Source organism: Lytechinus variegatus, chromosome 5 (genome assembly GCF_018143015.1).
Source record: "Lytechinus variegatus isolate NC3 chromosome 5, Lvar_3.0, whole genome shotgun sequence".
NCBI lineage: Eukaryota > Metazoa > Echinodermata > Echinoidea > Temnopleuroida > Toxopneustidae > Lytechinus > Lytechinus variegatus.
The window spans coordinates 24,728,554-24,755,261 of record NC_054744.1 but is presented as its reverse complement, the minus strand read 5'-3'; the positions used below and the strand labels follow the sequence as shown (position 1 = coordinate 24,755,261).

At 38.4% G+C, this 26,708-nt stretch overlaps 1 protein-coding gene across 1 annotated transcript; it reads right to left on the bottom strand.

The window, feature by feature from the left end:
* Window positions 1–11,281: 11,281 nt before the first annotated feature.
* LOC121415788 (gonadotropin-releasing hormone II receptor-like) lies at window positions 11,282–25,072 on the bottom strand. The gene is made up of 2 exons (XM_041609116.1): window positions 24,772–25,072; window positions 11,282–12,186 (listed from the first exon to the last, which is right to left on the bottom strand). Exons 1-2 carry the CDS (start codon window positions 24,932–24,934, stop codon window positions 11,675–11,677), a joined length of 675 nt encoding a protein of 224 aa, XP_041465050.1. The 5' UTR covers window positions 24,935–25,072; the 3' UTR covers window positions 11,282–11,674.
* Window positions 25,073–26,708: the final 1,636 nt, after the last annotated feature.

Sequence of the window (26,708 nt, the reverse complement as noted above, 5' to 3'; positions counted from 1 at the left end):
GCGGGCAATTAACCAATCTGACTTTTATGCACACACAAATCCATTATTTATAAAACAATAAAATCCTGAAAATTCATGATCTTTACGAAGTTCATTTTGGTACATTCATGTTTGAACTCTCAAAAGATGATCTACCTGAATGTTTTTCTTCCTTGTTTCAAAGAAACAACCTCATCCATTCTTACCCTACCCGCCAAAGGGACTCACTTCACCTTCCACGTACTCGTACGTTATTTACTCAAAGAACAATTGTATTCGAAGGACCAAGGCTCTGGAATAATCTTCCTAGCGAAATAACTAGCTGTTTATCTCTAAGTATGTTTAAATGTAAACTGAAATCATTTCTTTTGTCCAGTTATGGACACCGTTAAGACGCACTGGCTGAATATATGTTTGTACCTTTTTAAAGGTGTAATGTGGTATAGTTTTTTTATTTATTTATTTTTTTCATTCTTCGCTCATCCCCCTCCTATATTTCACATTGTCCACTTTTCCTCTAATTCTTTACCCCTTGATTTTGTGCTAATGTTTGGCTTTTCCTTTGTAGTCTAATTATTCTTTAGTGTCCGATCTCCTTACGAACTTCATAATTACTTTAAGGAACCTGCAGACACTACAAGCTCTGCTTTTCATGCAGATTCCTTCATATTTCTCTTTATTTACTGCCATTATCTTTGTATTTTCTATGTAACCAAATGTATTTCTTGTATTATGTTATTACTTTGTTATCTTGTGAAGTATGAAAATAAATTCAATTCAAAATTAGCACAAACAATTTGACCAGGGTACACGCTCGTAGGGGAAAGGGGGGGGGGGGGTTCACGCACGGCAATATGGATTAATGCGGTAATCAAGACCCCCATTTTAAGCCTTGAAAACAGTTTCGAGCAATATCACCTTCACCAATTTTGTCTTTTTTTCAACGAACTACCCGTTCTTCTCCGCTCGTAATCCTCTATTTCAGCTATCAGTTATCGAAGACCCCCCCCCCCCTCTCCATTTCTATGTTGGATTTAAACCCCAAGCACGCCCTTTGGCCCTCATTTCATAAAAACTTAATTTATTAAGGGTGCAGTGGATGACAACGGATTATTTTATGGAGGCCGAAGGCGGGGGGAGGACAAGAAATATTAGCAAGTATACCGAAAAGTCAGAGTACGAGCCACGATTCAGTGTGTGACAGCGCTAATAGCATCCGAGAGAGACAATCTTAGGATGTTGGAGGGTAAAACATTGCTTTTAGAGCAATTTATGCAGCTTGAATGGATGATTGGAAGCATTTACATAGATTAATATAAATTACTCTTAAATTTTTTCTCCGTTTTCAAAATCTCGATCGATATTTCTATCTACTCACGTCTCATAACCTACTCACCTTTCACAATTTACTCACATGTCACAATATAATCACATGTAACTATATACTCACTTGTCACAATCTAATCACACGTCATAACCTACTCACCTGTCACAATTTGCTCACATGTCACAATATAATCACGTGTCACTATCTACATTGTACTTACCTGTCACAATCTAATCACACGTCATAACTTACTCACCTGTCACAATCTACTCTCACGCATCACAACCTACTGTCACAATCAGGCTACTCATCAATTACAATTTACACACATGCCACACTCTACTGACATGTCATAATATACTCACATGTCACAATATACACACACGCCACAATCTACTCACATGTCCCAATCTCATCTCATGTCTCAATCTCTGGTGGTTTCACAATCTACGCACATATCACAATATACTCAATTGTCACAAACTACTCACAGGCTACAGTCTATTCACATGTCACAATCTACTCACACGTCACAATCCACTCACATGTCACAATCCACTCACATCTCACAATCTACTCACCTTTCCCAATATACTCACATCTCACACTGTAAAAACGGTGGTGTTAAAACTGACACCAATTGGTGTATATAGAGGACCACACCCTGAGGTGTTAAAATAACACCCTAGAGATTGAACATAACACCAAAGAGTGTAAATGTAACAACCTAAGTGTTGTAATAACACCTATAGGTGTAAAACTATCACCACCAATTTAACACCGGTGTAAAATAACTGGTGTGGTCCTTTATGTACACCGGTTAACATCACTGTTTTGGCTGAAAAAATCTATTCACATATTACATGTACAATCTCCTCACATGTCACAATCTACTCGCATGTCACAATCTATTCACATGTCACAATCTATTCACATGTCACAATCTACTCACATGGCACAATCTACTCACACGTCACAATTTACTCACATGTCACAATCTATTCACATGTCACAATCTACTCACATGTCACAATCTACTCACATGTCACAATCTATTAACATGTCACAATCTATTCACATGTCACAATCTACTCACATGTCACAATCTACTCACATGTCACAATCTACTCACATGTCACAATCTACTCACATGTCACAATCTATTAACATGTCACAATCTACTCACATGTCACAATCTACTCACATGTCACAATCTACTCACATGTCACAATTTACTCACATGTCACAATCTATTCACATGTCACAATCTACTCACATGTCACAATTTACTCACATGTCACAATACATTAACATGTCACAATCTACTCACATGTCACAATCTATTCACATGTCACAATCTACTCACATGTCACAATCTCACATGTCACAATCTATCCACATGTCACAATCTATTCACATGTCACAATCTATTCACATGTCACAATCTATTCACATGTCACAATCTACTCACATGTCACAATCTACTCACATGTCACAATCTACTCACATGTCACAATCTACTCACATGTCACAATCTATTAACATGTCACAATCTACTCACATGTCACAATCTACTCACATGTCACAATCTACTCACATGTCACAATCTATTAACATGTCACAATCTATTCACATGTCACAATCTACTGACATGGCACAATCTACTCACACGTCACAATTTACTCACATGTCACAATCTATTCACATGTCACAATCTACTCACATGTCACAATCTATTCACATGTCACAATCTATTCATATCTCACAATCTACTGACATGGCACAATCTACTCACACGTCACAATTTACTCACAAGTGACAATCTATTCTCTCATGTCACGATCTTCTCACCAAATTATCAATTTGAAATTTACATTCGAAAATAATTCTAATTGATTTGAAATTGATGTTTTATATAGTGATCATTAAAGTGATTGGTTAACATTGGTTTGACTTGTTAAAAATCTGAGCTAGAAGGTCACACTTGTCACCTGTGTCTGTGATATGTTACAAAAATGAAGCCCAGAAAAAATTGCGTTCAAAAATAATTATTTAGTGCTTCAAAAATTGAAATATAAAGTGACCGGAAACACCATCTTAATTTCATCCCATACACTTATGTGCACTATTTAGGCGTCTATAAGACGCCTATTTACAAAATCGGAGTTTGCCTTGTAGTTTTAGCTTTTCATTCTCAATAATGGATGTTTTCAGGGCTTATTAGTTCTAATTCATGCACTTGTACACATTTCCATCTTGGTTTGAGAATTCTTTAAATCGGCTGCTCACAAAGTTAAAAAAAAACAGAAGTAGGTTATCTTTTACTAGTCTGATAATTTAAAACTTCCATCATCTGTCTTCGCGCAGGCGCGGGATGTTCTTATTCTTTCAACCAATAAAATTAATTTCCAAGGACATAGACATAGAACAAATGGGACTTCAACTTGTTTACTTGTAATGCTTGTCACACAAATCGTCAGAAGTAAGTTTCAGAAACTTACTCTATGACACTTCACACAATATTCAATAAACTAAAATATATAGAATTACAGCCTTTGAATATCGAAACAAGCGTAGGCCTATGAAGATTTCAAGGATTTTTTCGTTTGTTTCCAAATGAGAGGGATTATTAGTGTGACCAAAACAAGACAAGAGATTGTTGAGATACAAGAACATGTTAAATGGTGAAAGTGAAATTGATTATTATTAAAGGACAAGTCCACCCCAACAAAAACTTGATTTGAATAAAAAAGAGATAAATTCAACAAGCATAACACTGAAAATTTCATCAAAATCGCATGTAAAATAAGAAAGTTATGACACTTTAAAGTTTCGATTCTTTTCACAAAACAGTTATCTGCACATCTCAGTCGGTATGCAAATGAGGAAACTGATGACATCGCTCACTCACTATTTCTTTTGTATTTTGTTATATGAAATATGAAATATTTTGATTTTCTCGTCATTGTCATGTGAAATGGAGTTTCATTCCTCCCTGAACACATGGAATTCCATTATTTTAACATTTTGTGCTTCAGGCAAGGAGGTCCTAATCATCAAATAAGTACAAATTGAAATATTGTATAATTCAAACAAAAAAAAAACGAAAGAAATAGTGAGTGAGTGACATCATCGACCATCTCATTTGGATGTAACTGGCTCGTTCATATAACTATTTTGTTAAAAATAAGCGAAAATTTGAAATGTCATAACTTTCTTATTTTACATCCGATTTTGATGAAATTTTCAGTGTTATGCTAGTTTGATTTTTCTCTATTGCTTTAAATCAACATTTTTCTGAGGTGGACTTGACCTTTAAATCGAATTACACACCTCAGTCACCTAGCGTCCTTACTTTAGACAAGGTATCAATCCATACTTTGCAACTCTCCACCGAGGTGTGAGTACCCTGCAGGATGAGAAAGCCTATTTTGTGTACCTAGCATTAGTCTTGTTGGAATGCTCCCCGGGAGTGGACAAAATAGGGATACATCGTGTGCGGGTCATGCCATGATTTGATGACTGGGATATAATAATGATTATAGAGTAAAGGCCTATATATATATTAAAGGACAAGTCCACCTGTCAAGTTGAACCTTATTGCCAAATCTGTAAAACTTTTAAATATTGTAAGGTATAATTCAAACAATAAAAAAATAAATAAATATTGAGTGACATTATCGACTCTCGTTTGCATGTCACTGAGTTGTGCATAAATGTTTTGTGAAAAAAAAAATCAAAACTTCAAATTGTCGTAACCTTTTTAGTGTACATTTGACTTTGATGGAATCTTCAGCTTTAGACTTGGCATTTAAGTGTTAAGCGCCATTGGTGTTTTGTTGTTGAATGTTCATCTTAGTGAATGTCTTTGCTATCTATCAGGAAGTATCTGTTGTGAGTGTGATTGTCCGAGGGTGACTTGCCCTTCATAACAAATTCCTAAGTGTATGTTTTGTCTCTGCTCATGTGTGCATCTATGTACAGTATGTGGGTGAAGGGGGAGGCTGGGGATTGTAATCCGAAGGGATAAGTAAATTTGGGGGAGGACCCGTTTGTCCATGGGGGCAATTCCCCTGGGGGTAATTAGTGCGCACGAGTGGGTGTGTGTAGGGGGGGGGTATAATCCTTAAGTATGGTTAGTACTATAGGGGATAGTTGCCCTCGGGATTGTACGTGTGCTTGAGTATTATAATAAAGACTATGAGGAAAGATACATTATCTGGTTTTGCAATGAAGCAATACCGCTATGATGAGATTCTACCTTTCTAAAGTATATTAAATAAACATTTTTATCTTCACTATAGAAGGCCTATATGAGTCGGGCGAACTGATGGGGGCGTCTATGGGGGTTCGTTTGGCTATGGACCTATTTGGCACACACCCAAAGTTGTATGCAATCTAATTACTCAACACATCCCATCGGCTGGTCCAAACCATGAATATTAAATATCATGAAAAATAAAGCACGGCATGACACATAAAAACATGAAGGCCGATTATTCTTTACATCACTTTTTAATATCAATATAATACACGCATGACTGAAATATACAATAGATACATAAACATGATATAATTTAAATCTACAAAATGTACAATATATCAGATGTTAACCTATGTTCATACTATTAAAATGAAAAGACAGCATGATTTATTTTTATGGATGTGTGGTACTGAGGCCTCAGTACACAGGTACATGTGACTTTAAATCGTGTTAAAAGTAGATCCATTTCACGCAGCGCGTTTCCCTTAAGAGTTTTTACAAAACTCTTCTTGAATTGCTTGACCAATCCTCCAAGTTAGGTTGGTTAGCTATGTAAACCTAATAAACCAACTACTGGTTAAGATAAATTTCTTTTTGATTTAATATTGACGCGCAATTTTCTTTAACCAATCTTCATGATAAATCCACTATGTTAGCCAAACTCATATCAATCTAAGAGTAAGGCCTTTGATTTTTTTTGAAAAATAATATTGAAACAATATTTCGTTAATATGCATTTTTTACACGTTTTAGTCTGTTTTTATTTCAGTGATAAGGTCACCCCTACAGAAAGATGATGTAAATAAAAAGAGAAAAATCCAACGAGCATAGCACTGAAAATATCATCAAAATCTTATGGTTCAGCCAAGTTGGTCCTAAATATTGTCAAATATGGAAAATTGAAATGTTGTATAATTCAAACAATAAAAAAACAAAAGAAATAGTGAGTGGGTGACATCATCGACTGTCTCATTTGCATGTAGCTGAGATGTGCATAATACCTTTTTCGTAAAAAAAAATAAGCAAAACTTGAAATTGTCGTAACTTTGTTATTTTACATCATAATTTTATGAAATTTTCAGTGTTATGCTTGTTTAATTTATCCCTATTGATTAAAATCAATATTTCCTGGGGGGACTTGGCCTTTAAGCAAACGTTCACGTCAAGGTGAATTCCCTCCTGAATGTGAATGATGGGTCAATAAAATGTATAGGATTGTCCAAGTGAGAGAGTTCAACGTATTCGGTATGGTAGCTCTTTTATATTTCAAGCAGGTAAAATTGATTTGTTCATTGTTCAATAAGTCAAACTTTTGCAAAAAATGGTTGTATTGCGTAGTCCACCAAATGTGACTGTAGGTGAAGTGTCAAAGTCTGTCTTGTAGCCAGTCCTGGCCGGGGCCCGTTGCAGAAAAAGTTGCAATCAATCGCAACTCTAAAAATAATGCGAACCTTCATTTTCAACCAATCAACAGCGCGCATTTGGGACTTGCGATTGATTTTTTGACTTGCGTTTAAACGCAACTCTTTCTGCAACGGACCCCTTGGCGTAGTTGCCCTGTCCGTTATTGCTGTCCGGGTGGCGATAGTTCTTTTCTCGTTCCGCGAGCCCATGAACTATAACGCGTCAAGGCGATTGGTTCTGAACTAACTTGGCGTCACGACGCGTCGCGACGTACGTGCGCCTTTGAGGAAGTTTCAAATTGCAGTTGCAGAGGTTCGATCGTCGAACCCTGGTCACGTCCTTCGGATGGTGACGTTAAATGTCTCCCCCGAAATTAAATAATCAAATCTTAATGATACACATCTGTTAGAACTAAAAAAACATACAGTTGGTGAATATGTCACATCTAGTTCATGTAAAACAGCCAATTAGGGGCAGTAATAATTATCAACAGACAGGAATTAAAAATGTGACCACCTAAGGGTAATGTTATTTGCTTCATTTTGCAATTAAATCGACATGTATGGAGACATCTCATGACAAAGACTCACTCATTTTCAATGACTTTCTCTTTCTAGAATCAGTGAATAGATTGCCAGTGCAATCATAATGCATAATCTTTTCAAATTTGTCAATTTTATTAAATCTTAAGCCTTTGGGGTGAAATGGGCCGAATGAGTATTTTGTTTGGCCTCTTGTGACTTGGCGTGTGAGACCTGTTGGTTGAAACAAGTGGAGGCGTCGTGGTCGAGTGGTTTAAGTCGCCTGAATAATCAAATGAAAGTCTTGGGTTCGATACCCGGCTACCACACTTACCACTTTGAGTAAATCAGATTAAGACACATAATCAACATTAAAAACGGCGATCTTTTATCCTACGTTGCAAACATTTACCGACATAACGACAGGCATACTAATGTGTGTGCGTGTTTGTATATGTATGTAGAATGTGGGGGTGTGACTTTATTAGCCCATCTAATGAATCTTCATGACGACGTGCATATATATATTACTGTTTTCACAGTGTATAACTAAACTTTGAAATTCAATTACTTCGAAATTTGTTATCAAACTTTGGTGAAATTTTCATCATTTTGCTCTGTGAATTCTATTTAGATATAGATATTTTCAACCCGGAGCATCCATTTAACGTCTTCTTAAAACATTCCTCTGGCCCAGGCCCCAGATAGTCCGAGTCGAGTTTCAATAACTTCCTTAATCGTGTTCTATATCGAATAACCAGGCACTCAGCCTCGAAGGAAAGTGCAACATATTTCCGATTAGATCATTTTGTGATTTTCCATGGGTTTCATCTCAAAAGGAGAAAGGATTTAAAGATTTCCTTCAGTGAAGGTCAAAATGTGTTTTCCTGTATGCGCAAGTCCTTAGGTTGAATCTTCACCAAGACGGTTTATTGTTCAAACGTGCCTGATGCCAATAGCGTTTATCACACACTATCACAATAAACATGCTAAATCAAGTTAGATCATGACGTATAACACTCGCAGATATCTTTAACCAACCCTAAAGTTGGTTAACATATGACCTGACCGACTGTTTGGTTGAAAAATCAAATTCCCTATGCAATGTCGCTTTGGTTAAATATGAAACCGACTTATATCTTGGTTTCAAAAAGTAAATACATAAATAAAAACAATGTAAACAAGATTGTGCTAAAATTTGTGAAATTCTATTCATCAATCAGCTAAGAATGCACATGTCAACAGGGACCGACTAAAAGAAAAGATTTCGAATAAATAGTGTTGAATTTAGAGTGATTATTAAACATGATAAAGTAGTGAACGTATACTCGAGGTCGCCTCGAAACATTCATCGATGTGACTGCCACGACAGTGGCGGGTCTGAGCTGAGGCTTTCCGCATTGGGTGGTATATATCTATACCACATTACACAGTGTTATTATCCTTCGGGCAAATGGCAATACAATGCCCTTATTTATTTGAATAAAGAATAAATGAATTAAGTAATGAATAGATAAAAAAAAAACACTCAAACATGAATCAACAACAAAACATATAAAATAATAACAACAATCCACCCCCGTATGAAAGTACATTAGTCAAAAAGTTCACTTCTCTAAATCCCGATTTGAATAAAGAATAAATGAATTAAGAAATGAATAAAATAAAAAAACACTCAAACATGAATCAACAACAAAACATATAAAATAGTAACAACAATCCACCCCCATATGAAAGTACATTAGTCAAAAAGTTCACTTCTCTAAATTCCGATTTTGCCCCCACCCCCTCACACACGCATACAAAACAAAAATAAATGATGAAAAAAGGTGGGCAGGTTCCGAAATGTCATGTAATTTATTGTTTTGTGGTCTGGCGATATCAACAATTTATTTCCAATGAATTACCCTTTTCCGTTTTGGCATGTATTTTGTTTTGACAAGAGGTGCGAATGTTGTCCATGGATGGAAATAACTTTATACCCCACATGGCATATCCGACCATGGATGCGGAGGGAGAGTCCCCTTTTTGGCCAAAAAGGCTTTCCCACCCTTGAAAAAAAGTTTAAAGACCCTTGAATTTATAGAGGTGTAAAGCAAGGAAACTTTACTGTTCCCTTCAACAATCCGCTCGAGTTTTAGTCCTAGTATAATTTGTCGTACCCTTTTAGAATCATCTACTTTACTCAACAATATCATTGCGGCGATCCCGGGGGCCGGTGGACTTGCCCCCCCCCCCCCCCTCTCCGAATTTTGGAAATTTGTACAGCAGCCTATAAGACAGGGTTGCTCACCCCCCCCCCCCCCCCCTCCCCCTTGAGGCGACTGAAAAATCTCATGAAATCGCCATGCATGCGAATCAAGCTGACTGGAGTATCTGCAGGTCCCTGCCCCCTTCCCCTTTGGGTAAAACAGATTTTCAATAATGTCTTGATTTCAGTCACCTCGTAGGAGTTTGCATTCACGCCATCTGTCGGGTTGACGCGTATAGTAAACTGTCGTCTTGGTCTAAGGAAGGAGCTTCAAAGCCCGTTCGTTTTAGTAGGGATTTTTTTAGTTATTTCTTTTAGACATCAGGGCCGGATTTTTTTAGAGCTTGGTATTAAGAAAAGGCGAGGATGGGGGGGGGGGGGGTCGGTTGTAAGGGAATACTTATATTTTGTTTTGATCAACAGAAAGGCAAGGATTACGACGAAAACAACAAAATTTTCCACGAAGACGGTTTCTTTTTATTGTTCGCATATGTGACAAATAACGGAGCGTATCTTGGTTTTATTTTGCTGAAGATTTGCAAATGAAATGCGGAAGTTAAAGTATTAAGCCATTTCTCTCCTACCCTATATCGAACAACCATGGCCGGTATGGATGAATTAACGATGATGAAAATTAATATGTTAACAGTCATGGTAGTGCCTGCGGGAGTACATGTAAGTGATAGTGGATAGTAAGTCATGTCCTTAGTTCCCTCAAATGCAAATAAATGCAACGAGGACGAGGAGAAGTAGAAGAAGAAGAATGAAGAGAAGGACGAGAACAAGAAGAAAAATAAACGAATAAAGAAAGAAGTAAAGGAAGGAAGGAATAAAGAAAGGGAAAAAAATGAAAGAAGATGATGAATGAAAGATAAGAACAAGTAAAAACCCAAAAGAATAAACCAGAAGAAGGAAAATGAGGAAGTAGAAGATTCTGTCATTTGAAAATGAATGTCAGACACAATAGTCGCACTTTTCCATTCGAACTAAATAATATAAAATTGATAAATGTCATTAAATGATGAGAACCCAAGGAATTGAATAAGAACCAGCGTTTGCATCAGTTAACATCATCTGTATTGCCATGAACTCTGGCGCCATCTACGTCGATATACCCTACATGTACTCTGGGGTATTATACTGAATATTCAGATCAGTGGGCATTACATGAAAGTTTCCTCATAGTTTACTCACAAAGGATATCGTGAAATAACTTTTCCAATCCAAATAACCTAACAAAATGTATTAGCAAGACCAGTTTTCACGTGAGTGATTTGGATTTAAATAACTTTACAGTAAAACGCTAAAAGGGGACCTCGCAAAACAGAACTCTCTCAAATAATATCGGTTGTGTTTGTGGTCAGTGGTTATGGTGATGAAATGAAAAAAAATCATCAAATAAAAAAACAGGCATAGGCCTATACGAAATGATTGTTGTGAATGCGGTACAGCACCATTCATTCCCACTATTAATGATTCACTGCGTACAATTATGTTGTCTACTACACGTTGAGTACTTACACTGCACTATTTATAACATAAAAATAGATCAGTGAAGCAGATGCCCTGCCCATTTCCTTCCACATTTGCAAACTATCGACATTGGGAGTGTTTTGTGGAGCATCTTGTCGATGATTTTTCGCTCACGAATTTGGCAGCAGCCAATTAACTTCAAAAATTTTAGAGCCTACGAATATATCTGACTACTTCTTTCATGGAAAGCTTTCAAGGACTTTAAAATTGATCTCCTAAATTTGGTTGGTCGCGCTGCAAAAAAGAATGGCGACAACTTTCAGTTCATTTCCTATTTCTTCAAACAAGATCGGGGCACTCTGATTCAGGAAGTAAAACAGATATCCTACGTAAACCAAATCACTTTTTGTCTTCCATAAAATGGACCGGGCAAAACCAAGTACCCCAATCCCCTTTTAAGACATAACCGTTCTCTCCTCATATTCGTCTGGAATGTTAAAGTGCACTGCCTGCCTCTCCTCACTGACCACATTAACCGTAGTCATTCCAAGTCGAACCGAGGACCCCGCCGTCATTGGATTGTTGTTCGAAGATGAGGTCGACCGTCGACTCGTCAACCTCTGCCTCCCTCTAGCGACCGGCTTGGGAGAGCGCCAGCAGTGTCTGACGTCACGGGCTAGCTTGGTGGTGAAGATGCCATAGAGGACGGGGTCGACGCACGTGTTTAGGTACCCGAGGGCGATGAGGACATCGAACAGCCAAGGAGGATCCGGTGCGTCGGACTCGTCTTGCCAGCCGTGGTCGACGTGGTACCACGTCGAGACGATGTAGTAAGGTGACCAGCAGATGACGAAACCTCCGACGATGGCGGCGGTGAGACGAAATGCGCGCATACGTGCACGAGGTATGCCGTCATTTCCCGCCATGCGTAGCGTGGTCTTCCTAGGTTTCTTACTCCAGCTCAATACTGCATGAAGAAATAAACAAATAAAAATCAGAAGAAGAAAAACAAATGCTGATGAATTATTCATTAAATACATTTCTTATAGGGAAGTAAAAAAATGGCTTATATATAATTATGTTTGTAAATTATGTCAGCCTATTTGTTTATGTTACGGATGAATCCACCTGTTTGATGATGGAAACAGGGAATAGAGGCTAGATAGCAAAATCGAATTAGGATTCGGAAGGATGAATAAAATGAGATAGAAAAAGATAAACATTATGCCACCTAGCAACTATCACCATCACAAATAAACAACGCCATATATATACCAGGCATACCAACATACATGTAAAAAGGCCCGAGACCGATCGAAGCTAATGGCGTTACTGATCGGTTTCGTTAGTTTGAATGTATCATTATGACCTTGAACACAGGAATCTGTGTGAATGTCTATCAATACAGCAATCGATATTTATTCACGAATGTTGTGTGTATAATTCTCCTTGTAATCATTATATCACATCCATATTCAGACTTTTAGGAAGGTCGGCTTTGAGATAGGCAGGTGTGTTGGGTTGCTTAAGAACATCATAACAACAACAACATCACACTGAAGTTAACTCATAGCATTTTCAGCCCCGCGGACTAAAACTTATCGTTTACAATCTTTTGTTTTAAAAATGTTTTTAATTGGCCCACATTGCAAGGGAAATTAGCGGCGGAGTCTTATGCGACTTTTGAACCCAACTCTGCGATGCCCGATTATACACGGTTCAGTTACGTAAATGCATATTAGTCCTAGAATCGCTAATAATTGATTTCATGTAACAATAAAAAAAAATCGGAGAAAATTAATTAAATATGCCTTAAACCATGGACCTATTACGAGTAATAGGTCCATGCTTAAACTAAGAATTACCAAGAAATTCTTCATAATCGCCTCTTATAAGATAACTTGAATAGTAATGTAATGAAAGAAACACATTAGGAAGGATAATGAAGGTTCCAGTTGTAAAAATATTAAAACAAGATGAGACAGTGAAGGAATAAAAATAAAAAAAGAGTCACAATTTATAAAAATGATATAGGAAAACATAACTTATCATACAAACTGATAAGGATTGTTTTGTCAGACGCCGATTGTTTAATGGCCTATTTGACAGCGCACAATATTTCTTGGACTTAACCCTAATGAGACTGGGGGCTGATTCAGCTCCCCCCCCCCCTCGACATTTTCACGATGAATCTGGCGCGCAAAATTTTTGACCGCGTCGCTCGCTGACCTTTTACTTTCACGTCTCGCCTCACCTTGGTTGCGTGCAACACGTTAAAGATCAATTTATTTCAATGGCTTGAATTCGAACCAACCCACGACCTAGAACCAATAGTCCACATTATAGCTCCACATGGAAATGTTTTTCGTTCAATCATTCAATTCCATTGCCACTAAAATTATATGTACATAATACTGAAAAAGAATTTTAAAAGTATGTGATGATGAGGTCGCCAATACTGAAAGACATGATGCCGAAGGCGCCATCACAAGGGTTGCATTAAAATCAAATTCATAACACATTTTCAATAGTTTACACTCTTTAATATCGATTCCCAAGTTAATTTCATTAAAATGGATTTGCAAACATTATGTTTACTAAGTAATGTATGATTATGACATCATTGTCACCTTGATCCATTCATTGCGGTCATGTCAGTTCGGCGCAAATCAAAATTTAAATCACTGTAAACAATGCCAACTGAATATAAAAACGTAAAGACGTACCATGTAAATATGGTATCAAATTGTTTGGGAGAAAATACTCTTTCCAGCCATAAAATGATATTACGTCAATTACATATTCTTTTGAATATGTTTTGGCGAAGAAAAATGGTAAATTACCTGTACATTTTAAAAAGTGGAGATTTGATATCTAATTTGTTTTATGCATCTGTCTTGACAAGTATATACCTTAATGTACGTAAGTGCTGCTCCCTTTAATCATGTAAATAGCTTGTTGATTTGTTTGATTTGTACTGTAATTCATTTTTTGAACAATAAAGATTAAAAGAAAGAAATACATATTCTTTTTCCTTAAATTGGAGATTTGTGAGGTGTAAATTTTTTTTCCTCACACAGGAGTATTGTCCAGTAAGCATAAATCAATAGAACACGCTGTACGTCTGACGCAAGACAGGTATACATGGATTTTACTACTCGAACAACTTAACCACGCCTAGAGCGTTTCTTGAAAGATCTTTGATTCAACATTTAAGAGGATAAAAAAATAGTCGATTTTGAAGTCCTAAATCGTCTTGCAAATGAAAAGAAGGTAAATTTATCATTGTCAAAATATGAAAGAAAACACAGACAGTATGCAACGGGCGATGTTGAAACATTAAACGTGTTAAAGTAAGGTTTTATTTACCCAGGGTAACCACTGTAGTTATTAAACTGCTTTTCCATCGCATATTTCAAACTAATATTCAAGTATTATACGAATCTCCTGATTTTTTTTTTACCAAACAGTTCCTTAATGTTTGTTTTACTTAGTTTAGGCCTATGAGACGATGAGGCACCAAGAAGGGAATGAATAAATACAAAAATGAAACATTATTAGCTTTTTTAGAAAAAAAAATGACCTAAGCGGCAGCTTCAGCACCACCGTCTCGAAACATAAACCTGTCAATTATATGGAAATACTGATCTTTATTTTGCCATGTTTCCGCTAGATTTCACTTATAACCCTCTGCGAATAGATAAAATAATAAGGTGAATACAATATCATATCTTTAAAGGATGACATCAAGACATTCTGAAAATAGAAAGAAAAGGTGATGGAGTGTCGGGCGTTCTCTCAATTTCCGCCAGCCTGACGTAGTCATGGTAGTGCGCTGGGGAACGTGCAATCAAAGAAACCAAGCATAGCCCCAGGTTAATTTGGACTCTTTTAAATGCAATCAATCATGTCTTGATTTAACTTCTTCATTTCCAGGGTTTTATTTTAGACGAATCTGTCATAATGCGTTATCATATTGATTGCCCCGATGAGAACCACCGAAAGGGATAAAATATTATTAACCCACATCCACTTTTTGTCGACCTTTGTTTGCGCGAGAGATGGGAGGAATCTTGGGAGAATTCTCGCGATGCTACACTAATGGAACTGGGGGTCTTTGCAATGTTCATGTTAATGTAGTAAAGATAAGGTCTCTTGTTGTGATACATAACAAACGTATTGACATCTAATTTAGTAAATGTAGCGAAAAGAAGGAGACGGGGTAGAGGTACTGATATTCATTGTTTCCGTTTTTTTATTATTATTATCACAACGCAGCGGATTCGTATTGGATATGGCGATTGATATGCGCATCTCTTACGACACTCTTCTGGTAATAAAACGTAATTATGCTGCAACAGAGAACCATTGCTTGCAGCCAGTCCGTAATGAAGCATTTAGGCTCTGTAAATACGGCCAACCTAGTTAACGTTTGTTGAGAGAGGAATGGTATCAGACAGAATTATCGTCCACGTTGCCCATCTCTTATCCCGCCTTGGGCGAGGGGAAACGCGGCTAAATTAAATGATAGAGTCACTGCCATCTATTTTTTTTATAGTCCAGCAATTTGTCAGCTTGATTGGTATAATAGTTTTGTGTTTCTCCGAGACAGATCGAAAATTCATCATCCAGCTGTTAGCCATTCTAACCTTTCAAGCGTAATTTCATTTTTTATCGACATGTCATGCAGTTTTGAATGAGGCTTTATAGATCGATGATTCTTCCGTCCTTTCACACGTTGAAAGAAATTGTAGTTTAAATGATGATTCCAGTGAAAAACAAGGCTAATGACGAATGTTTAGCACGTGTGAAACCACACAGTTTTTAAGTGAGAGTGTGAAAGGTCCTATGATTCGAAAGACGAATCGCAATCATCATCACAATGATGATTCATGATGATGTGTGAAAAGGCCGTTGAAACATGGAATGCCGAGTTAAGATTTCAAACAAATACTTGTTATATTCCTCCTGTCTTTGTCCAACTTTCCAGGTTTATACGTTTTTCATTTTATCACAGGGATATGCAAGTTTGCTTTTCCCCCCTTTAATTCAAGAGTCCCTTTTTATATTCAAAGTACGATAACAGAGCACGGACAGGCCATTCGTTCATTAGTAAAATCAATGCTGTTACAACTTTTTGACCTAAAAGTGTTCTCAAATGAGAACGAAAATGTCTAAAAAGCAGTCAAGTGACTTTCTTGAAAAATTTTCACCTTTATTGTGCCGCAATACGACCGTAGATGACACTTGATTATACCGAACAAAAGCCGTCTCAATATTATGGTTCAATAAGATTTTTAAAAGGGACATTAGCCGACTACAACCATGGTAACCATTGCCAATAGTGTGACACTAAATTAAATGTCCTCCTGTAGTATTCACCAACGATTGAATCACTATCTTGAACGTGTTCGGCCTGTTAAAATTTCCAAGATTCTACACAATAAATGTGCTGTTTAAGATTGTATATAACGCTGTTTACTATATGAGCCTTACATTATTTGTTTAACCGTTTAAACAATCATGTTTAATTTATTGAAGATTAGATATTGAAAATTAAAACTTTGTTTGCTCAAGATTTAAACACTTGTTTAAACTGTTTAAACAATTAATGTAAGGTTCATATAGTTAACAGCGTTGTATAATTTTTTATGGTGTACATTACGGATATGTGCCGTTGTATTACGGCAGAGGTACGGTCTAGAACGGTCACATTATTCCTTCAACCGTTGTTTACCTTGTTTACCGTGACAAATCGAAAGTGGACCAGAATGAGTTGAAAGTGCGCCAACATTATATTCCGTGTTACATTTTCTTTTTAACATGTTGTTATGGGTAATTTTGGGCGTATAATCGACTGAATATAATTCAAAACCGACATGACGTCACCTTGATACCAAATTTTGGCTACTTAAAACATATCTGTGAAAAAGACAAATTGAACTAAACAATGTGTAGTTTTATAAACTTTGTGTTATGTGTTAATATGCTTCTCACATGCCTAAGAAGTGTGTATGTGATCCTAAAAATGTTTTTATGGCATCAAAATGATCATTAAATGAAAAAAATACTTTAATATCTGAAAATATTAACTGTGCTTTATCAAGCTGTGTAGACTTGGGTAAGACACAGAGTATATAACACCACAAATGTATCACTAGGAGGAGGGTTTTTTACTGAAATGATTCTACTAGTAACTTTTTCTGGAAGAGGGGAAGCTAGGTAGCCCTTATATGCGTTATCAACCTTCATTTTATTTACATTGTGCCCGAAAGAAAGAAAGAAAGAAAGAAAGAAGAAGAGAAAGAAAAGAATGACCATATTGATTGGAACGAGAGTATAAATATATTATGTTATGAGGCAAATAAAAGAGAGAGAGAGAGGGGGGGGGGGGTCAAACATGCAGTGAATCTTACACCTTGCAAAATTACCATGGCGACAAACATTATAATATTTAATCTCCTGCTCGTAGTTTATCCAACCAATTTTTCGTCTCAAAAGGCATAATAGTAATAGATTTCATCGCCACAGAATATTATGAATACTTCTCGAGGGTTATAAAACCTATCATACAACATCTAATGATTTGGCAAATGCAATTTGTAATAATAGTGGGATACTGAAATCCTTGATTGTATACTTTCACTGGAGACAGTTTCGGTGTTATTTCGGAAATGACAAGTTTACAATATCCCAAGAAATTACTTAAGATTTCATAGGGTGTAGCAAAGTCTAGTGGGGTGGGTTAGGAGGACGCCCTCTACAGTTCGTATAAAAAAAGTTTACACTTTGAAAAAGCCCTGGGAATTTAAAAATATACAGCATGTGGGTATTTTTTTCACATATAATCTTGGGTTTGGGTCTCATCTATCCAATGAAAGTACAATTTTCGACAGAATGTTACACTTGAGTGAGCACTGTCCATTTTTGTAAAGCTCGCAGAATTCTGTTTGCGCAGAAATGCTTGTTTTCACGCTGTGTCAAGGGGAAAGGGCGAAATCAAACTTACCCTGCGAAACATTTCTCATACAATTCCCTTGCACTTTTAGTCAAAAGAAATGAAACGGATACATTCAAGCATTTTGTAACAAATTTGCCACCCAAATTGAAATTTCAACACTTAGTAAGTACAACCTTTACCCTTTTTGTGCCAGCTGGATCTGAGGAAAATAACTGAATCTGAACAAAAGTTTATATCAGACATATCCAGCATTTTTTTACTAAGTTTTTATCATTAAAAGTGGGGTTACATTTTATTTTTCATTTAATACTTTGTTTCCCCACACTTTTCCCAAGCATGACAACGATTAAAAAAATGAAAATCAAGCCTAACCCACTTCATGTAAATCATAGCTCAGTGTAAAGCAACACAGCAAAAACTGTGGTGTTAACCGGTGTACATAGAGGACCACACCAGTTATTTTACACCGGTGTTAAATTGGTGGTGTAACACCAGTAAAACTAACAGTTAGTTTTACACCTATAGGTGTTATTATAACATATTTTGTTGTTACATTTACACTCTTTGGTGTTATGTTTAATCTCTAGGATCTTTAGGAACGCACTGCTCACCTCCATGGCATGAGGAGAGGACTGGAAAAGGTGTCCCAAACATTGCCTGCTCCACCTAACCCTAACCAGAATACCGCGTCTGGTGGGGGCCCTACTATTGCGGTCGAAAACAAGGAAAGAAGAAAACAAAGACAACACATCTTAACTTTGCGTCTTGGAACATTCGCACTCTTCTCGACAGAGATGTCTCAGAGAGACCCCAAAGACGCACAGCACTAATTGCGAGTGAACTTGGAAGATACAACATTGACATCGCTGCTCTAAGCGAAACCAGGCTGGCAGGTGAGGGAGAACTATGTGAAAGAGGTGCAGGTTATACATTCTTTTGGAGTGGACGTGGACCTGGAGAGAAACGTGAGTCTGGAGTTGGCTTTGCGATGAAGACAGCACTGGTTGGCAAATTAGCTGGTCCTCCAAAGGGTTTTAATGATCGCCTTATGACAGTTAGACTCCCCCTTTGTGGGGAAAGAAAATTCATTACCATCATTAGCGCATATGCCCCTACCATGACAAACCCTGATGAGACCAAGGACAAGTTTTATGAAGACTTGAACAGTGTCATCACAGCTGTTCCCCATGCTGACAAACTCACTATCCTTGGTGATTTCAATGCGAGAGTTGGCCATGACAGCGTCTCCTGGGAAGGTGTGATCGGGAAGCATGGGGTCGGAAACTGCAACAGCAATGGTCTGCTACTCCTTCAGACCTGTGCAGAGCATGGCCTTTTGATTACGAATACAGTGTTCAACCTCCCTACCCGAAACAGGACTTCATGGATGCATCCACGCTCAAAACACTGGCATCTCATTGATTATATCATAGTAAGAAAGAGGGACAGACAAGATGTACGTGTCACTAAGTCTATGTGTGGCGCAGAGTGTTGGACAGATCACCGCCTTGTCGTCTCCAAATTCAATCTCCATGTTCAGCCCAAGAGACGACCACAAGGCATGAAAGCGCCAAAGCGTCTGGACATCAACAAACTGAAAATCGACAACTTCAAACAGTCCTTTTCCGACACCCTGGAACAACGCTTACAGTCCACTTCATTGGAAGGCCAGGATGTCGAGAATGCATGGGCTGCACTTCGTGACACATTGCATAACACAGCCATGGAGTGTCTTGGGCCATGCACCAGGAAACACAAGGACTGGTTTGATGAAAACTGTACTGAGATCAAGCAGTTGCTAGAGGAAAAGCGTCGGGTCTATAAGTCTTATCTTGATGACCCAACGTCATTAGCTAAGAAAGATACACGAAGGAGTGTGCGGAGCAATCTTCAGGCAAAGTTGCGCCAAATGCAGGATTCCTGGTTGAGTAGCAGAGCGGATGAGATCCAGGGCTTTGCAGACAGAAATGACATGAAAAACTTCTATGATGGCCTGAAGGAAGTCTATGGTCCCTCTACCGCAGGATCATCGTCTCCCCTCCTCAGTGCTGATGGGTCTACTATAATCACAGACAAAGAGAAAATTCTAGAAAGATGGGCAGAGCACTTCAACGGTGTACTGAACATGCCTTCAGTTGTAAACAACGAAGCCATTGACAGGCTACCTCAGGTCCCGGTCGATGAGACAATGGATGCCATACCAACCTTGGATGAGACTCAGAAAGCAATCCATTCATTATCTAGTGGCAAAGCTCCGGGTTTGGACTCCATTCCAGCTGAAATCTACAAAGAAGGTGGTATGGCCCTGTCTAAGAAACTCCACCAGTTGTTTCAACAAATTTGGCAACATGAGACAGTGCCTCAGGACTTCAAAGATGCCTCCATCATACATCTATACAAACGCAAAGGAAATCGCCAAGCTTGTGACAATCATCGTGGAATATCTCTGTTGTCCATCGCAGGCAAGATCCTTGCTAGAGTCCTACTCAATCGCCTCACCTTACACCTTGAACAAGGCCTCCTACCTGAAAGCCAATGTGGCTTCCGGAAAGCACGTGGCACTGTTGACATGGTGTTTGCTGCTAGACAGCTACAAGAGAAGTGTCAGGAACAGAATGCTGACCTCTACTCCACCTACGTCGATCTTACCAAGGCTTTCGACACTGTTAGCAGAGAGGGTCTTTGGAGAATCATGGCGAAGTATGGTTGCCCAAAAAAGTTCATCGCCATCGTACGACAGCTTCATGATGGCATGCTGGCAAGAGTTCAGGACAACGGCGAGACCTCTGACTCATTCCATGTCTCCAACGGAGTGAAACAAGGCTGTGTCCTTGCTCCCACCTTGTTCAGTCTCATGTTCTCAGCCATGCTGACTGATGCCTTCAGCAACACAAACATGGGCATTGGCATTAGGTACAGGACTGATGGCTCTGTCTTCAACCTTAGGAGGCTTAAAGCAAAAACCAAAGTCTCAACTGACACTATCAATGACTTCCTGTTTGCTGATGATTGTGCCCTCAATGCTTCCACAGAGGTTGACATGCAACATAGTGTTGACAAGTTCTCTGAGGCCTGCAACAACTTCGGCCTTATCATCAGCACAAAGAAGACTGAAGTATTACATCAACCAGCTCCAGGAAAGCCTTACGTTGAACCCAACATCACAATAAGCGGACAACGTCTAAATGTGGTGGACAAGTTCACATACCTCGGCAGCACACTCTCAAGAAACGTTGTCATTGACGATGAAGTCAATGTCAGACTTGCTAAGGCAAGCGCTGCCTTCGGCAGACTTTACAAGAACGTTTGGAACAGGAGAGGAATCTCAGCAACAACCAAGATCAAGGTGTACAGGGCCATGGTTCTTACCACATTGTTGTACGGCTGTGAAACATGGACAGTATATCGGCGCCATGCCAGGAAGTTGAACCATTTCCACACCACCTGTCTGAGAAAACTTCTAGGCATCAAGTGGCAAGACAGGATACCAGACACTGAGGTCCTCACTCGTGCCAACCTGCCCAGCATTTACACCGTCCTGATGCAGTCTCAGCTCCGGTGGGCAGGACATGTAGCTCGTATGCCGGACGAACGTCTGCCAAAGAAACTTCTGTTTGGCGAGCTCCAGGAAGGAAGACGCTTTCATGGAGGCCCAAAGAAGCGATTTAAAGACACACTAAAAGAATCACTTAAGTCTTTTAACATCAACCATGACACATGGGAACAGAAAGCCCAAGACAGAGGAGCATGGCGAACAGCTGTACATAAGGGTGCTGTAACATGTGAGGCCAATAGGACCATAGTGGCCGTAGCCCGCAGGCAGGCCAGGAAGGCAAGGACTGCCAACCCTGTAGCAGCAGCCAATATTCCCTGTCCACACTGCCAGAGACTATTTAGGGCACAGATTGGCCTGACTAGCCATCTGCGGACCCATCAAGCTAATGATCAAACCCCAGGATGATTTGATGGTCCTCGTCGCATCGACGGACAAACAAGAGGGTGTAATTTTAACACCTCAGGGTGTGGTCCTCTATTAACACCAATTGGTGTCAGTTTTAACACCGCAGTTTTTACAGTGAAATATCGTCACAATGGCCTCGGTGTGTTGGGGACTGGGGTGGGGCGCAATGCACTCTTCGAAGTGTTTTGGGCAAGAAAACAAGTTAAAAAAGGTAAAGATATCTTTAAATCAATTTTACTAGCTTAATTCAATGTGCTCTTCATGACTAAGGGCTTCTTTTATTCGCATAAATTTTTTCAAAGCTCTGCGCAAATCATCACCAACGTTAAAATGTGATAAAGTCTTCAGGATATTACAAATATAAAATTTTACAGGACTTTTTCTAAGTGTAAACTTTTTTTTGATACGCACTGTATAGTAATCAAAATGTGAATTGGAGAAAGGAAACCCAAAAGGAGGAAATAAGAAAGGAAGTAACATCCGTAATATCCGAGTGGGTTAATCTGAGAACTGCGGTCTCCTTTTAGTTTGCAATGAATGGTCAAATAACATTTGATGGGCGCTTAAAACACTGCGATATGAATATTCAATGGAATGCTGAATAGAGCCATCGTAACTTTTGTAGTTATTGCTTGTGGCATTCTAAACAAGATATGTGCCGAACAACGTTAGTTTGAAGTTTACTCCACAGTTAAATGGAAACTATAAGAAGATCTAATGTTCCAAGTTCTAGTACCTTTTCTTCACATTTGAACCGGAGCAAAACGCAACTGCCTCTTGGCTCAAAGTAAACTTTATGAAAAGTACAAGGTGATTGTGAAAATAGTACACGGTGTCGACACGTACTATCATATAGAGTGAGGTATTTTCCTGTCTGAATGGATAAACAGTCCATGTCTCTTTATAATCGAGGATGACAAGAACCATTGCCTCCTTGTCAGCAACCAGTAAAGCTCGTTCCTAAATCACCACTTCCTCTGTGGAATCCTCGGGCATTGGCTTCGTTTTAGCCCGCCGAGAACGTGGAGGTGTATTCCATTCGATTTATAAGTTGGCACTAACCCCCTAACCATGTCAAATTAGTTTCCTCCGAATTTTTGGCTGGCGTGTAAACGACTCCGTTAAATATTCCTGATGGGATTAGATACGTAGCCTGATTAGAACGAACTGGAACAGCCACCCGAGGAGGTATATACTGTACATGATAGACCCGCATGACAGGTAATTCATAAAAGGAGTCACCTATATAGTGTTGCACTCTTGAGATCGTCATTTGCGCGGGAAGAATTTTACACCTAAGGATTGCACCAAAAAAGAGTCAACATTCTTTGGATCTTGCTTCATTTTCTTAGTGCAAGATGCATCGACTTTCTTGAGAGCAATTTTATCGTTGGTTATCCTGGGGAATCCGATACCATAATCAAGAAAAGGATGTTGTGTATCGCACATGATTGACTATGACAAACATGCATTATGTGATGTGCTGCATATTTCGTACATTACAGTATGTTGTAATCCTATTGTATCACTATCGGTAGCCGAAAAGGCCCGAGGCTATGGAAAGACGAAGCTTGCATTTTGAAGGAACAGCGAGCTTAGCTGGTTCCACCGATGTGACATTAATACAGTTATTTGCAGTTCTATTCTGATTATTATGGGGTCAACAAAATCAAACCTCCCCTCGGGGGAAAGTGGAGATATGTTTTTGAAAACTAATATATACATGTATCATCTAAGAGAATGTACAGATTATGGGCGATTCCATACGTGTTGTACGGGATATTTAATCCAGAGTTTCTAGTCTCTTAGCTGATTGCTTGAGCAATGAAAAATTATTTTTGGTCATTAATAAAGTTATAGTCGGTAGTCATGTGAAAAACTGATTACCAACAAAAAATACTTGATCATTGCTGAATTAAGGGCGAAAATACTGTGTGTCGTGCGGGACTCAGAAATGTCCCGTACGACACGCAACATTTTTCACCTCTAATTCACCCATGGACGGCATATTTTTGTTGGCTGTCAATTTTTCATATGTCTACCCAGTAGTATACTCTTTTATTACCACAAAAAAATTAAGTTCTTCGTTTGTTTGGAAAATAGGTTGAAAAATGTTGCGAAAATGGCTGATTTCTTAGCATGGAATCGCCCTTATATAGAAACAGAAATACGAAACAAAAATCGACAAAGACTACACTTTGTGCAGTAGTCTCATCTATCGAATTGGTCTACTCCCGATGAGCGTGTGTGTACAACTTCTCCATGTAGGGCATACACGTGAATTGTTCGCTTGTATATGATGATGATGATAATGATCATGATGATGGTGACGATGGTAATGGTGATTATGATGGCAATGATGAGTATGATGATGGCAGTCAAAGTAATATAAGTAATGCTTACAATAATAATGATAATATAACATTGACAGTGATAACGTTAGTGATAATTATATCTTTGAAAAGTTATGACGGCGATCGTAATAACTATGATTTTTTTTCATTGTATTTTTTATCTGTTTAGTCAAAAGATGAAAAATGAAACGAAACAAGTATGTAATACTAGATCCATATCGACTGAATACTAAGAACATATTTTTTTTCTAGATTAGAAATATATCAAAAACTTACAACCATTGGTTCTCCTGCATATCTTGCAGACGATTGCCGAATAACAAGCGAATATGGTTGCCAAGGGAACCACGTACATCATGAGAGTGACGAAGATATGGTAAAGCCACCAAAGTTTGAAATACTTGTCCCTGAAGCCGTAGTCGACACACTGGTAGAACATCGGGTCGAATGCCGGCGACTTGAGCTCGTGCACCACTAGCTGGATAGAGAAAATGAGGGAGTGGTAAAAAAAAATGAGACAAATGGCAAAGGTTTTTTGAGACTGTTAGACACCGCGAAAAATTGGAAATGAAACACATATATATAACATAATGGGCGTCGTGATCTAGTGGTTACGACTCTCGTCTTTCGATCAGTGGGACGTGGGTTCGAATCCCAGCCATGGCTTGTTTTCCTTTAGCAAGAAATTTACAAAACTTGTGCTGCACTCGACCCAGGTAAGGTGAATGGGTACCCGGATTGCTGTAGCGCCTATACGGCGGCTCATCTACAGCCGGGGTAACAATATGATACCAAGTATCAAGCAAAGTAGAGTACATAATATGCAATTATAGTAGCAGCGCTTTACAAATGGAACATAATCATGATTATAATCATTATTAGTAGTAGTATGTATGTATGCATACTGGTATTGTTTTCTTTTTTCCTCCTGCTCCCCATGTATGTATGCATGTAAGGGTGTGTGGGATGATGTGTGTGTATGTGTATTTTGTGGGTTGTGCGCGTGCGTGTGTTTGAAGGTGTGTGTATGGGTGTGAATGTAAGGGGAAACTTAAAATAGCAAGAGGGAGAGAACAGGGAGAAAGGGCGACGAATACAGGGGGGAGGATATTGAGTAATACTAAGGTAATGTATACACCCTCAATCAAACATACATACACACACTCACACCCTTGCCCACCTACCACTCCTGTACTCGTTAATCCATGTCAAGATGTTTGAGCAATTCTTATACACATAAGACAACGGAGGACGAGCTCCCATGTTTTCTACTCTGTTTTTTTTTCATTCTTAATCTTTCTTTCCAAATGTTATTGTTAACTTTTTAATAATGACATTGCCATTATTATAATGCTATTATTATTACTACTACTACTACTATCATCATCATCATCATTATCCCCATCATTATAAAAAAAACTGAAAAGGTATATGAAGAACCCATATCATGTCATCCCAAAAACTTTACACTGCTCCAAGCCCAAAATTATCGGTCAAATCGTTTAGTTGCGAGCCATCAACAAATTAATAAAAAAATACTTATTTATTTATTAATGTCTTTCATTAGCTAGGCTAACAAGTATTGAATCAAAACATCAAAGATCTAAAGTCGGTTGTATGACGTCCTCCGGGGCACATGCCATCCCCTTTTAAGCCTGAAATAAAATCAAAATTCAATAATGGATCTCCTCGTGTTGAAACGTTATGACGGTTAAGACGAAAGTGAGACATGTCCACTGGACAGGTCGCGGGCATTTAGAATCATTTCTCCTCCCGAAACTGTCGATTTTCGTCAAGAAATAGTTTGAGGGGTGGAGAAAGATAGGGGCAGAAAATCGATGTCAAATGGAAATCAATGTCCGCCTCAATTTGGCGCGATTTCTCGGCCAGGTCGGGTCACAAATTTGGGCGTAGAGTTTCAGACAATTAGAGGTAATAATTTCACGACGGTGTCAATCTTACGTGCCAACGCAACTTCATCCTCGCTGAAAGTTCATTCTATTCATTTTTTCCCCCTGAAGAAAAGGTGAACCAGCGAGTAGTTCCCATAATACGACTGAAATATTCAATCGAGAATTCTTCCAAGAAATGTGGAAGTGTGATGGAACTATGATAACTTTGATAAAAATGGGGATTCCATTACAATAGAAAGCAATATTGTAGCGAATATGGATACATTAATTGATAGGATAGATGCAATTCGATCATTTGGG

Excerpts from the sequence above, each read along its gene's own strand:
- LOC121415788 (XM_041609116.1), bottom strand. The coding sequence starts at position 24,934 with ATGTTCTACCAGTGTGTCGACTACGGCTTCAGGGACAAGTATTTCAAA. Across the intron at positions 12,187-24,771 it reads ATGCAGGAGAACCAATGGTT|TATTGAGCTGGAGTAAGAAA; the intron begins GTAAGTTTTTGA and ends TTCTTCATGCAG.